Source organism: Trachemys scripta, chromosome 8, assembly GCF_013100865.1.
Source record: "Trachemys scripta elegans isolate TJP31775 chromosome 8, CAS_Tse_1.0, whole genome shotgun sequence".
Lineage (NCBI taxonomy): Eukaryota > Metazoa > Chordata > Testudines > Emydidae > Trachemys > Trachemys scripta.
The window spans coordinates 66746395-66762622 of NC_048305.1; the positions used below are offsets into that span (position 1 = coordinate 66746395).

Genomic DNA, 16228 nt, shown 5'->3' on the forward strand with positions numbered 1-16228 from the left:
AATTTAGAATTTAACTGAAAAAAAATGAAGGGATTTTGCTCACACTTTCCACACATACAAATATTCACATTTGGAGCGGAGTGTCATTTCATAAAAATTCAGGGGAGGCTGAAGGGGAGGATAAGGTGGTGTCAGCATATAGAACATTATATGTAATTACATTATATCCTGCAAAGTCTGGGGGAGGGCAAAAAGTGGAAGACTTATAAGCTTATGAAAAGTCAGGGGGAGCAAATAAAGGTCAAGGGGGAGAACTCCCTTCCTTGCCCCATAGCAAATGACTCCCCTGATTTAAGGACAAAGCATTGATTATTTCATCCCCAATGGTTAGTGTTAAACAAAAGGTTATAATGGAAACTGTTTTGCAGCCTTAACTATAGCAGTCCTTACTGGCAGCTGCTATAATAATGTCATCATCAGTAGAAATGGGAAAACAAACCTTGTACTTCTAATTAATCATCCTGTCAAGAGCAGGCTTTTTCCCTATGGAAAATTCTCAAATGTTTTGCTCAGTGTAGTTTTAAATGAGTCAAGCAAAATTCAGTACGACTGTTCTACAGTCTAATAGATTTTGTTAGAACTCTTTCCTTGATGTATAGTCTACAATTTCATACTACTATTACTCTTAGTAATACTTTTTTGGAACACCTTAAATAATACATGTGACAGAAGGTAAACATACAGAGTTGCTCCTCTAATTCTTCTGGTAGCATTACGGCTTTTGGCTTTTAGTCTACATTTCATATCCTGCTGTCTTCTATCATAGTAATATATTCTAAGCACAGTTGCCAACTTTCACATGGTAAATAAGCACCCCAACTTTCACAGCAAGCCAAAAATCAAGCTAATCCCATTTCAAAACAAGCCAATCCCTAAGAACCACAACACTCTATGTGACTAGATCCCCCCAGCATGCAGTCTGGGACTGTCGTGGGCCTGCTGTGTGACCCTGACCCTCCCCCTGCTTGCCCCCCCGGTTCCCGACCAGTTTACAAGCCAAAAACCAACCAAAAAACAACTCCGAAGCCAATTAAAAAAAAAAAACCAACCCTATTTCCGCCCCCCCCCCCCCCCTCCGGGGTTGGTACATCTGATTCTAAGTTTTCTTTTGATCTTAAAAGGCCATTCTGCTGAAAATAAGGAGACTTTTTCATAGATATGTTCTACTCAGTTCTGAAAGGAAAACATATTTTTGTACATTTTTAGGTCTGAGTCTGTGGAAGGATTCTTATCTCCAAGTCGTTGTGGTAATCGCAATGGGGAAAAAGATTGGGAAAATGCATCTACAACTTCTTCAGTGGCCTCTGCTACAGAATACACAGGTCAGTGTTGGTAATGTTCTTAGGGAAATGTTTGGGTATAAAGAAGGGTCTGTGTATGGGGAGTTTTGGTTCTCCTTTATTTGCCATTCCTACAACGTGACTCTTCCTTAAATTCTTGAAATTAATCTTCTATAATAAAGAAGCAAATGTCTAGACTGTCTAAAAATGGCGTAATTTAATATATAAAATAAAAAATATTGATACAATAGGAAATGTGGTGTATTAAATAAACAGACTAAACTACAAATTTAGGACAAATCCTGCAAACACTCACCTAAGTAACTTTATGCAGGTCCTATTAAAATTGTTTCTATAGCAAGGGGAGGAAAGTGTAGAAAATATGAGATCAGTTGTAACCAAAAGCTTCAAAGAGAAAAATATAATTACCATAGGAGAAAAAATCTATTCAGTAATATAAATTTAAATATAAAAGAACTGAAGAATTGTTTGAAAGCCAACCATACACCATAGTTTACATCTTGTTTCAAAACAGACCCCTCTTTAAAAACTAAGACATATTACAAACTTTCTACTGCCTTGCTTCTAATATTTCAGTGCCCTATGAGTCTAACAGTAGTGACATCATCGTCATCCTCTTTTTCCGTGTGTGTAGCATGTGATATTACAAAATGTCTTGTATTGTTATAATAATAAAATCTGTGTTTTTGTCCATGTAATATCACTCAGTCTGGCAAAGAATAACTCTGAAGTATCAACAGGTATTCTAGATAAACAAGCTTTTAAGGAGGTTAATTTTGATCTATGAGGCTGTGCAGCTCTAGCTATGCTGAGAAATTTGTATGTTCTGAAAATAAACTATTTTCCTCTTCAACACTACTGCAATAACTACAGAAGAGGCCAAATTTACAATCTGGATACTGCACAGTACTTATCTACCAATCTTTGAGAGCACTTTCAACCAATTTAATCGCTTCCTCGCATCTCCTCAGGATTAAGTCTAATACAGGTACTAACACTGGACTTAGGTTGTCTCCTTTAGTTCTCTCAATTAAGACCCATTGCCTAAAGGTTGGGTTTTTGTTTTTGTTTTGTTTTTTTAACTTTTCAGACTTTGTTTTTAAATGCAGCATGATTTTTTTAAGAAACTCAATCAGGGTCTTTTGCCACATAATTCTGAATACTCTGTGGTTTATAAATCGGATTTCTTACATCTTTTCCCATTGATTCTGTTCTTCCCTCCAAACAGTCAGTTAGTTAGTCTGAGACAGTGAAAGTTAATATTGATTTTAAATCATTGGTGGCCTTTAAGATTATGTTGCTTTTTGTCTTCATAACTATGCCTCCTTTCAAAGTGTCTTGACTCAAATAGGAAGATAAATTGCTGAATCTATTCTCCATTGACCAATCCCTCAAAATTATTGTTAGGGTGAAGAGCCAAACATCTTCTAGAGGGCCTCTGGTTCTTAGGCTTCACATGTTGCTTTGATGCCAATAGGTTACATCCCCACCCCAAAGAACAGTTTATACAAAAATATACTTGATACAGTTTTCATCTGGGGGAACTGGTTTGTGCTTAAACTTTTTGCAGTAAAATTTTCTTCCAATTTATGGCTTTTCCATAGGACTGGGTCACCAATTAAAGTCAGCAAAAGGGGGATACTATCAACCTCTCTACAGCTCACAACCCTACACTGCACACCTGTCAGAAACCAAAGCAGAGACAGTTTCTAGTCATTCCAGATGGAACAAGCCCTTCAGGCTGCCTTGAATGACCTGTCAGAATCAGCACCAAGACCTTCCGCCTTCATTATGGGCAAGTCACAGTTGGGGTTCCACAAGACTCAAATCCCAGAAGGCAGGAGACCAGTAACTCTAAACACTGCAGCAACTCACTGTTATCTGTTTCATGCTTCAAAACTAGGGGCAGAGGAAGAAATGAAACTACTACTCCTCCTAGTTGGTTGAAGGATTTTTTTTTTTAAATACAAAGTATTTGATCATTAGTAGATTATCATGTGAACAGTTTTTATGAGGCATATTCAAGATAGTTCCCTAAAATGCCCCTATCATGATCTAATGCTGAAGGACATATCATTGAGTGAATCTAGTAATATTTTTTAAAAAAAACATCTTTTTTCAGTTTTGACAGTTGTACCACATTATATTCATATATACTGTGATACAGTAACAGAAGAATAGCAGTCAATCAATGCATGTGTGTAACAGGTCTGATCTCTACTTATTTCTTTTGTGGGTGCTAGGATTATATTGTTACATACACAAATGATACATGGAAAAAGTGTCTCATGGTGCTCAAGACTGCTTTCTGTATAGCTTACTGAATCACTTAGCTGATTTGTCAATTCTGTTTCATAGGACCAAAGCTCTACAAAGAACCCAGTGCAAAATCCAATAAGCATATTATTCAGAATGCTCTGGCTCATTGTTGCTTGGCTGGAAAAGTAAATGAAGGTCAGAAGAAAAAAATATTGGAGGTAAGGAGATTTTCCTTCTGATGATTAAAAAAAGGATTAAATCCAGCCACCTTTGGACATTAGGGAGACATACCAGGGCGGAGGGAAGAGTGGAAAGGAATCTTCCTCCCAAGGCTGTGTAAATGCTTTGTGGATGGCTAGAGTAGTCTCAGTGATCCCGAGCCTGTCCCCTCTGTGAGTAAAGGACCAAAAGAGCAAGCGGAATTATGGAAACAATTCTATAGGATCATGTAATTAAAGAGTATCATAATGCTTATGCTGAAGGAGACTGAATTACTTATATGCACAGGCAATCTTAATTCTGGCATTTGCAACTTTTAAATGCTTGATTTAGCAACCTAACTTTTTTTTTTTTTTTTTTTAAAAACAGGTTTGGGGATTTTTTAAAAATGATTTTCTATGTTTTTTTTTTTTTTTTTAAAGCAAACTGAAAAAAAGCCATTCCATTTTGTGAAACCTATATGGGTCATCAGCAGAATTGGGATCTTTAGATCCATAACACAGATCTCTACTATTTAACCTAATGGAGTAACTGGTAGTAACAGTACTGTTATCCTCAATGTACACTAGCCACCAGAGTGGTATGAGACACACACTTTGCCAGTGGGTTTATAGCTATTTGCTGAGAGCAGAGCAATGTCAAGATTTAAGAGTCCTGGGTTCAATTCCAGATTCTGAAGGGATGTGTGCTCTAGTAGATAAGACCTTCTGTCCCATCCCCTCCCTCTACTCCTCACCCCTCTGTATTCATGTCAGAATGCTTCCTTCTCCTCTATACTATCTGGGTGAAAGCAGAGGGGGAGCACGAGCACAGGAAAAACCGTCTCTCTGCTGGCAGTGTTGGTGCCTGGCACCATAACAGCTCCCAGCAGTATAAAGGAGCAATTGCAGAGAAGGTCATGCTCCACTCCTGCAGCCCTAGAATTGAGCAGGCTCAGTCTAGTCAGCAAGTAGGAGCTGTTTCAGATGGATCATGATCCGTGCAACTGGGATCTTTAGACCATAAGGCTTACAGCCTCTAACAAGCCTCTACTGGCCATGTGCTAACTGCAATTTTTCAGAAACTTATAGATTGGCCAAATTGGGGTGGATTTTTAGGGAATAGCAACAAGCATATCTTTAGTACTAGGGCAACCTCCCTTGTAAATGCAAACCCCTGCTCCCAAGTATGGAGGTGCTAGAGCTCAGTTAAACAGTTGTAATAATTTTTAACCTGGGCAAAAAAAATAATTTTCTCCTTACCTCCATCTTAGGAACAACTGCACAGTTATAGCTTTTTTTTTTTTTTAATAAAAAATGAAAATTCTTCCTGAGGCAGACATCCAGCATGCAAAAATTCAGCTTGGGAAAACTTTAATCAACTGAAAACAGGGTCTTATGGAAAGTATTCTACAACTTGAACTATAGTTCAGCCTATAATGTGTTTAAAATAAAACCCCCTACAACTTAGAGTTGAGGGTTTCCTACATGTAATATAAATTTCACATTGTAAACACGTTTTTTCTTTTTCTTTTAAAGGAAATGGAGAAATCTGATGCCAATAACTTCTTAATCCTATTCCGGGATTCTGGCTGCCAGTTCAGATCTTTGTATACATACTGCCCTGACACTGAAGAAATAAATAAGCTGACTGGGATAGGCCCCAAATCAATCACAAAGAAAATGATAGAGGGGCTATATAAATACAACTCTGACAGGAAGCAATTTAGCCACATACCTGCTAAAACTATGTCTGCCAGTGTTGATGCAATTACCATTCACAGCCATTTGTGGCAAAGCAAGAGACCAGTAACTCCTAAAAAACTCTTACCTACCAAGGCATAGTGGGGAAAATATTTGCTTCAGACATTGTGGTAAACTTGCACTTCATCTTTACTGCCTATAGAAAATAGGCTTCTAGTTGCCAACAAGACTTACAGAACTTGAAATTGGACAAGCTCTTTTATCATCCACAACTGGAATGTAAACACAGTATTTAGGAGTACAGAAGATTGTCACTTAGGTGATACAACTACAAGTGATAATGGAAATGTCTGATTCATGTGTGGAGATGTGTATGTGCTAATAGAGACTATAGGGTACATTTACTCTATATTTTGATTAGATACGTAAGCACTGAATGTTGTTCATCTGCAGTGACTGCAATTACATTTTTTACATTTCTTGCCTTATGCTTTTGTGTTTGTGCTTGTCTTGAAATTTAATTTTCTTGCTGTTTTTTCCTTCACTTTTCTTATTATTTTCAGTGTCACTGAATTTTACCTAATGAATCCCATCATGAAACACAAACAAAAACGTGGTCTGTTATGAGGTACAGAACACTCTATAGTTATTCTAAGACATCCTGGTCTTGTTCTGAAAGACCCTCATTGTATGTTCTAATCATTACTGAAAGACCCATCGCACTGAGTATTTCCAGTTCCATTTCAACATTGTAATACTGGTTTGTCTATTTTTTTTTAAATTAAATATTAAGGAAATTCTTTGAGCTGCTTAAAGGGAGGTTTCCTTCAGATTAAATTAATTTAGCAACTAAAATATTCAGGAGAGTCACAGTATTCAGGAGAGTCACAGTATTCAGGAGAGTCACAGTATTCACTAACTAGCTCTGCTTTTTTCACCTCAGTTCTACCCAATTCAGCCTTAAACAAATGTTACTGTGGATAGACATCTGATATGGGTTTCCGTCTGTCCAGCTTTTGAAAAAGTAAATCACTTTTTTTACATACTCTGACAAATGACATTTTGAGAATCTCTTATCCATTTAAAATAAGTATGGCAAAGAACCTGGTTGATATTTCAATCTTTATAACAAATATAAACATTTTTGAAAATAGCCATTGGAACATATTTCAGTATTATTTACAAAGGGCTGCATTTTGATTTCATAACTGTTTCATTATTTTGCACAAGTCACTATTGTGCTTAGTGTTTTTCTTTTGTATAATTATTTTCACTGTAGCACTGTTCTGAAAAAACTACAAACTTGAAACCTCCCCCAAATCTGTGGTTTTTTTGGCAACGTGTACCAGACGATTAGTTGGTGGGAGGGGGGCGAACTCATTCTCAGGAAAAGATTTGAATGATTTATGATCCTGTTTTGTTTGTGTTGTGACAACTGTGTAAATATAAAGACAGTATTATGCTATAACTATGTAGTTCATTCTGTTTCATGGGGAGTAGAGACTAAAATTATGTACATTTCTCTCATTGAACTGCTTAGGGAGAAATAATGCCTCATTACTATGATGTACTCTTTTACTTATATAAAAGATTCTCAGAAATGAGATGTCCTTAAAGAGTTTAGAACAGTACTTTTTTAATTATTATAAGGCCTTAGGCATAAATGCATTGGGTTGTTTATCAACATTTTCTCAAATGCTGTCAATATTTTACTATAATTTATGTTCTTATATTTATGTATATTTGTTAAAACTGTAAAAAAAAGAAAAAACACTTTAAAATACATATTTAAGATGTATGTGGCTCAAAACTACTTGTGGCTAGCTGATTCCTACTGTTTGCATGTATATGATCAGGATATGTAACTCTTATATTTCAAGTGTATACATATTATGTATATATTATATAAAAATATAGAGGTGAAAGAGGGTTTGCACATTCTGCCTGTTAGCTCTTACAACTACTGTTAGATGAACTTTGTATAGTAAAAATTAGTTCAAGAAAAGTCAGTGCTGGAGGAGGGTGCGGGTAGATGGAATTAATAGATGTGGATATGATGAATATGTTTATAAAGGTTTATCATGGGACGCCTTTTTCTTTCTAAAACTGACCTAGGATTTGACTGAACACTTGCAATACTCACTAGTACATGCACGTCCATCTAAACAAAGTGAGTTAAAATACATGCCACAGGGATTCTTTGACTCATTTAAAATATGACTGAATGTATTATGTTCATATTTGTCTACAGGTTAAAAAAATGTGCAGTGTCTAAAGGTAGAATGTGAATAATGCAGTTGAAAAGTTCATTGCTCAGTCTAAATTTTTCTTAATACAGGAAAAGTGAAGACGGACGCTTTTTCTTTTTTAAGCCTGCAAAATTTTCTAATTACACTGTATCTTTGGTTGGGGTCATGTTTAAAAAAATAAAAAAGGAAAAAAGCTTTTCATAAGGCCAGCATTTATCACTGATCTTTTCAGAACACACTGGTGCTTTCATCAGGGGTATTATTATTATTGTTGCTATGACTGAATTTGCCAAACACTCATCTTAATTTTCAGAGCAAAACTTCAAATTTTAACAGTCATAATTGCTACTGAAACCATTTTTTAAATTTTAGTATGACTGTTCGTTTTTACTGTTTGGCTGTTTAAAGCCAAAAACAGCTATTTAATTATGATTTAATGGGCACTGTTGAGAAATGTACAGTGTATTGTGTGCTTACTTGTCCACTTCTGTGGATCATTGCTTCCATATTTTTTCAAATAGTGTGATGTAAAATATTGTCATATTGCTACTTATGTGGTACAGTGTAGTTTTTCCTTTCAGTTAAATAAAAGCATGGCACCAAAAATCATACATTTTCTCACGCGCTCTCGTATTATGTTTAAATATAAACAAAGTGTGATTAATCAATTTACCTATCTGTTCAAAGCATGCTCATCCTGGTAGCTGAACACCTTACAAATTTTAGAAAAAAATGCATACAGATTTCTATTTTCTCCTCATCCCCTATTTTATGTTTATTTTATTTAACATGTAACTCAGTGTTCTATTATCACAAGAAAGCTGTTGAAGAATTGGATTTAACAACTCTTTGCCTTCAAGAATGAAATGTAATCCTAATCTCTTCCAAAAAAGGTTCACAGTTGCAGGCCAGTTGCCAAGAAAATTTTGTCTCCCACGCACACTAGTCCCAATCTTATGGTTAACTTTCACTGTTTCAAAGGATTGGTTTGATTTTAGGAGGTTATCATTCAGCATAATGTGTTCATGTCAATAGCTTTGGTTCAGCCTGTGGAGGGTTTTTCAATATAAAATGAAGCCTTGTACTTGAGTGCTGTTTAAAGGGGAAATGGTACAAAAGGCAGAACATGAGGTGAAGTGTTCCCGGTTATCCTGTGTTGGAACACAGAAGGGCTGCTGCCTTTTGAATGAACTAAGGCTTCTTAGTTGTCAGCTTTTTGTGAAATCACTTGTACTTCCCAACTGTCGTGTATATCTTGGTCAGAAGAAGTTTCCAAAAATTAAGTTAAGTTATCTTTTTCCATATATGTAAATTAGCAATTTAAATATTTTGAGCTAACCTATGCCCATTTGATGGACTTTTGCATTTGTTTTTTAGCTTTATGGTCTTTGTTCTGCATACTTTTCTGTAATTCCAGTGGCTGCCAAATATATAAAATTTAAAACTCACTGATGGATTTTTCCAGCCAGGTTTAGAGACTTAACTGAGGTTTCAACTCTCTCCTGTTGACCAAGATATCATACCTTAGGTCACCTGTTAATAAAAAGCAAGAGGAAACTTTGCTTATGGAGCTGCTAAAAATATGAGGAGCCAGGAAATCTAATGTCTGTTACAATACTAGATAAGACATTGGAAAATAAGGCACTGGTTCAGAAAAGCACTTAAAAATGTACTTGTCCATCACTGAATCAGGGCTGAAGCTCCTGCATGAATGTTGTAAGAAGGGTACCTAAACCACCTTGATCAGGCAGTGCTTCAAGATGACAAAGCTATAAACAGAAGAAAAGTATGTTAAAACAGTAAATGAAATAAATTACTTAACTTTGATTACAATTACAACTGATTACAACTTGAAAACCAGGTGCAGGATTACATTCAAATACTTGCATTGCAGACAAAAACAAATATGATCTAATCTTATTCTTGGAGAAATAGACACCAGAGACATTCCAACAAAATATGCCAGATAATCTGGTCATGGCAGAAAGAGCCTGCTGGTTCACCACCATAGGACAGCATCTTTTTACCAATCTAATGGACTAAAGAGTGAATTCTGCAAGAAGATAAGGAACTGGAATAAAGGGACACAAACACATCCCCTTTTTCCAGATCTGAGGCCCACCACACAAAGTTAAAAGGTGATGCTTGGCCTCATTCAAACAAGACTTTAAAATAAGCAGAAGTGCTTATTATATTCTAGAATATTCAAGTTCAATTCCATGGGAAGTAATGTCACAGCTATTGAATCAGAAAGACAACTGTTAAACCTATTGCCCAGTAGATTCCTTGTCCAGGCTCATTAAACCCTAACATGATGACAACGATGGCCAAATCATCTCCAGAATATTTAAATGCACTTCTTTTAGAATTTGGTTTAGGGATTCTTTTGTTTACAGTGCTTGTATCATTTTCTTCATTTATAATTTTCTTCTCACTACAGCAGATGAAAGTAAGGTAAAAATCACATTATTTCACCTGAGATAGTAGTAAATTTATATCTATACTGACATACTGCATACAATAATTGTCAGCATGACTGACCATGTAACCAAAGAATCAGAAACTTCCTTTCCAACACAATTACAATTTTAATCACACAGCCCATGATAGACCTTTTACATTCTAAATTGAAATGTATATTTAATCTTTGGTCTGTCGGAAGTTGTTTCTATAAATATGCACTATAAAAACCTTTCTTCAAGAACCATTATCTTTACAAAAAAGAGCAAAATCACCTCTGCATGATGATCCTGGAAAAACAGGAAATATTCTGGTTCCTTGGCCTGAGGTTTCTACTCATTCTGCAAGATAGCATACTCCACTCTCTAAACACAACAGTGAGGAAAAAAAGCCTACTGAGTGCAAACCCAAGAATTTCCTCTTATACAAAGGAATAATCTGTAGAAGAGACAAATGGGTCCTGAGATATTTTTGTTCTCCACCATATCTGCAAATTTGGGGAACAAATTGTTAGCTAACTACCAGCAGACAAAATCTGTCAATGACTTTCAAAGGAATTGAAAAACAATTTTTATTTCTCGTGACTGAAAATTTTGTAATTTAGAATTCGGAGAATATTCCCACATAAAAACATGAATTCTAAAATACTCACATTTTTATTTAAGCTATTTAAAGCATTCATGTATTTCAACATGTTTCATAGGAATTCTAATTCCACCATGAAACTCTATTAATACAATTTGGATAGTTCTCTAAATCTGAGAATATAAAAAATGAAGACAAACACTATAAAGTTATTTTAATAAGAACATCACTGTTCCAAAAATTTTGAAGTCAATTTTTTTCCTTTAATTTGGCAGAACTACTATAAAGACCTGAATTTCATAGATGTTGAGCAGCTGAAAATCTCATTGGCTACAAAGGGCAAATGGGATGCTTGGTAGCTCTCAGAGTGCACTTACACTGTTAAAATTTCTTACTCTCCTCACAATTTGGTTAAATACAGAGAGATTCTATGAGCCTGATTCTTAGCTCCACTCAAGTAACACTAAGTAGCCAGGAAGCCATCTTATCTGGCTTCCTAAATAGTCCCTTTAGGTAGGGGATGTTGCCTCTTGTGGCCTGAGCAGTTAGCCAACAGTTCCCAATATTCAGGATCTTAGGGGTTGTTTCTGTTAGGAGGAGAAATTGATGAATACAACCGATACTACTTTGATGCAATCCTGTTCCCAGAAACACTTTCATCAAACAATGCTCAGCAAAACCCTTCTGCTCCCATAGTTCAGTTTCTGACCAGTCTTGCATGAGGCATGTGTCTTGGGGATGGCTCTTATTTTTTCAGCTATCCTACTCCAAAAAGGAGCTTAACTGCTTCTTGCATTTATCCTGTATGAAGGGCGGCTGTCATACGCACCAGCTTCACAGAGGTTATGCCACTCGCTAACACCATTTCCTGGAGCAGGGGGCATTCCTGCGAGAAAGGGGCAGAATATTTCTACACCTCAGTGATCCTCAGCAGACAGAATGACCCTTTTGGTCGATAGGCAGCTAAGTGTAACTTAGAGCACCACTGTGGCTCAGTTCTAAGTTATAATAGGGAGAGGATCAGCCCTGGGATCAAGAAAAACACAATGGTGATTTAGAACTACCTTTATTTCCCCACCCACAGCTGTGCAGAGCCTATCTTGCCTGTAGATGAGGATCTAGCCCTAGCTATCTGCAGATATCTTTTTCCAGTTCCTCTATTATTTTTAATAAAGATGCTAAAACCTTAGCCCTTGCAGAGCTATCTAGTTGTGTAATCTCTGATACTAAAACAGCATTTATTTGCCACCTTCTGGTGTTTTCGAGAGCTGAGCAAGCAGTCCTTAAAGAAGTGTGGCCAAAGTGTGACCTGGAGATCCGTAACCCCTTCCAAGTGTACTGTCAACTTACGTTTAGTTAGCTAATCTTTTCAAATGGTGACATTCAAGTATCCTCCATTTTAAACAAGACTTCAAATTATCTTATTCTAAATTTGGACTTGATAGAAGTCCAACAATTTAAAAGAAAACATTCTATACCTCCACAGCTTCTCTCTCTTTTCTTATAAAGAAATCACAATTTAATTTTTCTATAGCCAACACAGCAAGTCTAGGAAAAGATCAACACATTATTATTGTGGAATCAAAGCTGATGTCTAAAGTGAGGTACATGTAGACTCTGAGACCTGCTCACCTACACTTACTGATGTAAAAGGGAGTCTACAGAGTGCATCTTACATGTAGAGGAGCCAGAAGAAGGGGTAAGTTACAATTAGTGATGGGGCTGCTTTAAACTTACACCTTCCTGCTAGAAAGAAAAGCAACTACATTCTTATCTTCTTATAAGTTACACCAGCTAAGATTCCCTCACAGTCAGTCTCATTGGGCTGTGTAAGTTACATGTTGACAATAAGTGTGAATCTAAGAGAGCTAAGTAAGCCAAGGAAGCCATACAAAAACAATGAAAGGGCCAGAAGACGACTCACCTTCAATTTGGCCTTGAGATTCTAGGTCAGTCCTAACTGATCAGCAAGATTTAGGAACACTGGATCCAAAGCATTCAACTCTTGATTGTTTTTTAGGAGAGGGAGTTCTTCAGACCTTACTCTTTAGTGACTCCCATGGCTAACTGAAGAGCAATATTCAGGGATCCTAGTGTTCCATGATATAGAAACCAAAATTCTCTGATTAAAAAAAACAACATAAAAATCTGTGTTTTTGCATGATTAAAATTAAACACTGAACTTTAGTTTCCCTAGCCACAACATACATACCTATATATCAGTTGAACACAATGTCTTATTGCTATATTTACAATTTTCAAGCAAGTTCAAAGCCTATCAGTGCCATCAATCATTATAATAAAATTAATAGAATTGCAATGTGTATATCTTACATATAACAAATACTTCTATGTCTGTTCTCCATTTTCAGAAAATTATTTTTTTTAAATGCTGGAGTGTATTCTAGTCACAGTGTATTATTTCTTTACCATTGTCAATAGCCCTGCTGTTTCAGCCTCTTGTTTTCATTTCTTTTCATTCAGTTTGTTTAGCACTTTCCATGTGTTCCACAACTGTTTGCTTTCTAACGTAATTTACAGCACTGCTGCATACGGTACAGAACAGCACATTAACAGCAACGTGAAATTTGCCCTTGCCAAACTCAATGACACTGTCTTTAGGGATAATTTTTATAGTTTTCAGCATCTTTTCATAACTTTAATTAACTTACATGTAGCAGCTGAAGTGAAATTTGAGATGCATTAAAACACTAAGCTGTATATACCAGAAGCAGTTTATTGGCATATGTTTAGCTATGTAAATTTAAAGCACATTCAAAAATCAACCACAAGAGAGGGAGGTTGCGTGCATTCAATAACAGACATTGGTACTTTCAGTAAAATTTAGTTAATATATGTTTTTATTTTTTCACAAAATGTAAAAACTAAAGTTTCTCTGTAAAGACACAAATTCTGCATTCTTCTGTGGCAAATGGATTTCTAGGATCCCTGGAGGGAGCTGTCCCATTGGCCAGAAAGACTGCTCAAGCTATGGGACTTTGAGATAGAGGGCAGAAAAGTGGAAAATAGAATTAACAGTTCTACAAAATTTTACAAAAATAAGTCCCTCCAAGCTCTTCCCAAAACTCACTAAACGTGTGGATGCGGTATATATTTATACATGAAATATATCATCCACACATGAAAATTAATCTGGAATAAGTTAGGGTGTGAATTTAAAGTACATCAGCTATTCCTGATTAACTCCAACCGTAGACATTCTTATTCTGGAATAAGAGTGCTTTATCTACTGTGGATTAAGCTAATTCAGAATAACACACCTTATTCTAGAATAAGAGCATCCACGAATAGGGTATGTCTACACTATGAAATTACTCCGATTTTACAGAATTTGATTTTTGGCAACAGATTGTATAAAGTCGAGTGCATGCGTCCACACTAAGCACATTAATTCAGCGGTGTGCGTCCATAGTACCGAGGCCAGCGTCGACTTCCGGAGCATGCACTGTGGGTAGCTATCCCATGGTACCCACAGTCTCCTCCGCCCACTGGAATTCTGGGTTGAGATTCCCAGTGTCTGATGAGGCAAAAAACATTGTCGCGGGTGGTTCTGGGTACATGTCGTCAGGCCCCCCCTCTCCCTCCCTCCCTCCATGAAAGCAATGGCAGACAATAGTTTCACGCCTTTTTTCGTGGGTTACCTGTGCAGACGCCATACCACGGCAAGCATGGAGCCCGCTCAGCTGACCATCACCGTATATCTCCTGGGTGCTGGCAGACATGGGACTGCATTGCTACACAGCAGCAGCTCATTGCCTTTTGGTAGCAGACGGTGCATTACACCTGGTAGCCATCATCGTCATACTCCTGGATGCTCTTTTAGCCAACCTCGGTGAGGTCGATCAGGGGCACCTGGGCAGACATGGAAGTGACTCAGCCAGGTCATGCCCATCTTCTAGCGAGCAGCCAGGAGAGGACGGTGGCTAGCAGTCATAATGCAGCATCTTCTGCTGAGCAACCAGGAGATGACGATGGCTAGCAATCGAACTGCACTGTCTGCTGCCAGCCTAAGATGTATAAGATAGATGGAGTGGATTAAAACAAGAAATAGACCAGATTTGTTTTGTATTCAGTTGCTCCCCCCCCCCTCTGTGAAATCAATGGCCTGCTAAACCCAGGGTTTTGAGTTCAATCCTTGAGGGGGCCATTCTGTGTGACAGTTGTTTGTGTTTCTCCTTGATGCAAAGCCACCCCCTTTGTTGATTTTAATTCCCTGTAAGCAATGTCGTCAATTGCCCCTCCCTCCGTCAGAGCAATGGAAGACAATTGTTTCGCGCCTTTTTTCAGTGCAGACGCCATACCACGGCAAGCATGGAGTCCGCTCATCTCAACGCAGCAGTCATGAACATTGTAAACACCTCATGCATTATCTTGCAGTTTATGCAGAATCAGAACTTGAAAAACCAGGTGAGGAGGAGGCGACGGCGACACAGAATTCTCTCAAAGCGCAGGCCCTGGCACTTTGGAGATCATGGTGTTAATGGGGCAGGTTCATGCCGTGGAACGCCGATTCTGGGAAACAAGCACAGACCGGTGGGACTGCACAGTGTTGCAGGTGTGGGATGATTCCCAGTGGCTGCGAAACTTTCGCATGCATAAGGGCACTTTCATGGAACTTTGTGACTTGCTTTCCCCTGCCCTGAAGCGCAAGAATACCAAGATGAGAGCAGCCCTCACAGTTGAGAAGCGAGTGGCAATAGCCCTGTGGAAGCTTGCAACGCCAGATAGCTACCGTTTGGTCGGGAATCAATTTGGAGTGGGCAAATCTACTGTGGGGGCTGCTGTGATGCAAGTAGCCAAAGCAATCACTGAGCTGCTGCTACCAAAGGTAGTGACTAAGAAATGTGCAGGTCATAGTATATGGCTTTGCTGCAATGGGATTCCCTAACTGTGGTGGGGCGATAAATGGAACCCATATCCCTATCTTGGCACCGGAGCACCAGGGCAGCCAGTCCATAAACCGCAAGGGGTACTTTTCAATGGTGCTGCAAGCACTGGCGGATCACAAGAGACGTTTCACCAACATCAACGTGGGATGGCCGGGAAGGGTTCATGACGCTAGCATCTTCAGGAACACTAGTCTGTTTAAATGGCTGCAGCAAGGGATTTACTTCCCGGACCAGAAAATAACTGTTGGGGATGTCGAAATGCCTATAGTTATCCTTGGAGACCCAGCCTACCCCTTAATGCCATGGCTCATGAAGCCATACACAGGCAGCCTGGACAGTAGTCAGGAGCTGTTCAACTATAGGCTGAGCATGTGCAGAATGGTGGTAGAATGTGCATTTGGACGTTTAAAGGGTCGCTGGCACACTTTACTGACTCGCTCAGACCTCAGCGAAACCAATATTCCCATTGTTATTGCTGCTTGCTGTGTGCTCCACAATCTCTGTGAGAGTAAGTGGGAGACGTTTATGGCGGGGTAGGAGGTTGAGGCAAATCGCCTGGCCAC

At 38.0% G+C, this 16228-nt stretch overlaps 1 protein-coding gene and 1 long non-coding RNA gene across 15 annotated transcripts in view; one reads left to right on the forward strand and one right to left on the reverse strand.

Annotated features, from left to right (window-relative positions):
* CAMSAP2 (calmodulin regulated spectrin associated protein family member 2) overlaps positions 1-8316 on the forward strand; it is a 177499-nt gene extending 169183 nt beyond the window's left edge. For 5 of the 8 annotated variants that reach the window (XM_034778806.1, XM_034778807.1, XM_034778810.1 and 2 more), the window contains 3 exons: positions 1207-1322; positions 3660-3778; positions 5297-8316. In XM_034778806.1, coding sequence (XP_034634697.1) covers positions 1207-1322; positions 3660-3778; positions 5297-5602 — 541 coding nt within the window. In that variant the 3' untranslated portion in view covers positions 5603-8316. Of the gene's footprint in view, positions 1-1206; positions 2290-2905; positions 3400-3659; positions 3779-5296 lie in introns of those variants that run through there. The other 3 variants (XM_034778812.1, XR_004646813.1, XM_034778811.1) reach the window with 3 other exon arrangements.
* Positions 1-16228, reverse strand: part of LOC117881486 — a 49657-nt gene that overhangs the window by 26169 nt on the left and 7260 nt on the right. For 2 of the 7 annotated variants that reach the window (XR_004646818.1, XR_004646817.1), the window contains exons 3-6: positions 12680-12877; positions 10446-10535; positions 9160-9479; positions 1597-1632 (exon numbers count right to left, since the gene is read on the reverse strand). This is a non-coding gene — a long non-coding RNA (uncharacterized LOC117881486). Of the gene's footprint in view, positions 1-1596; positions 1633-8383; positions 9480-10445; positions 10536-12679; positions 12878-16228 lie in introns of those variants that run through there. The other 5 variants (XR_004646816.1, XR_004646814.1, XR_004646819.1 and 2 more) reach the window with 4 other exon arrangements.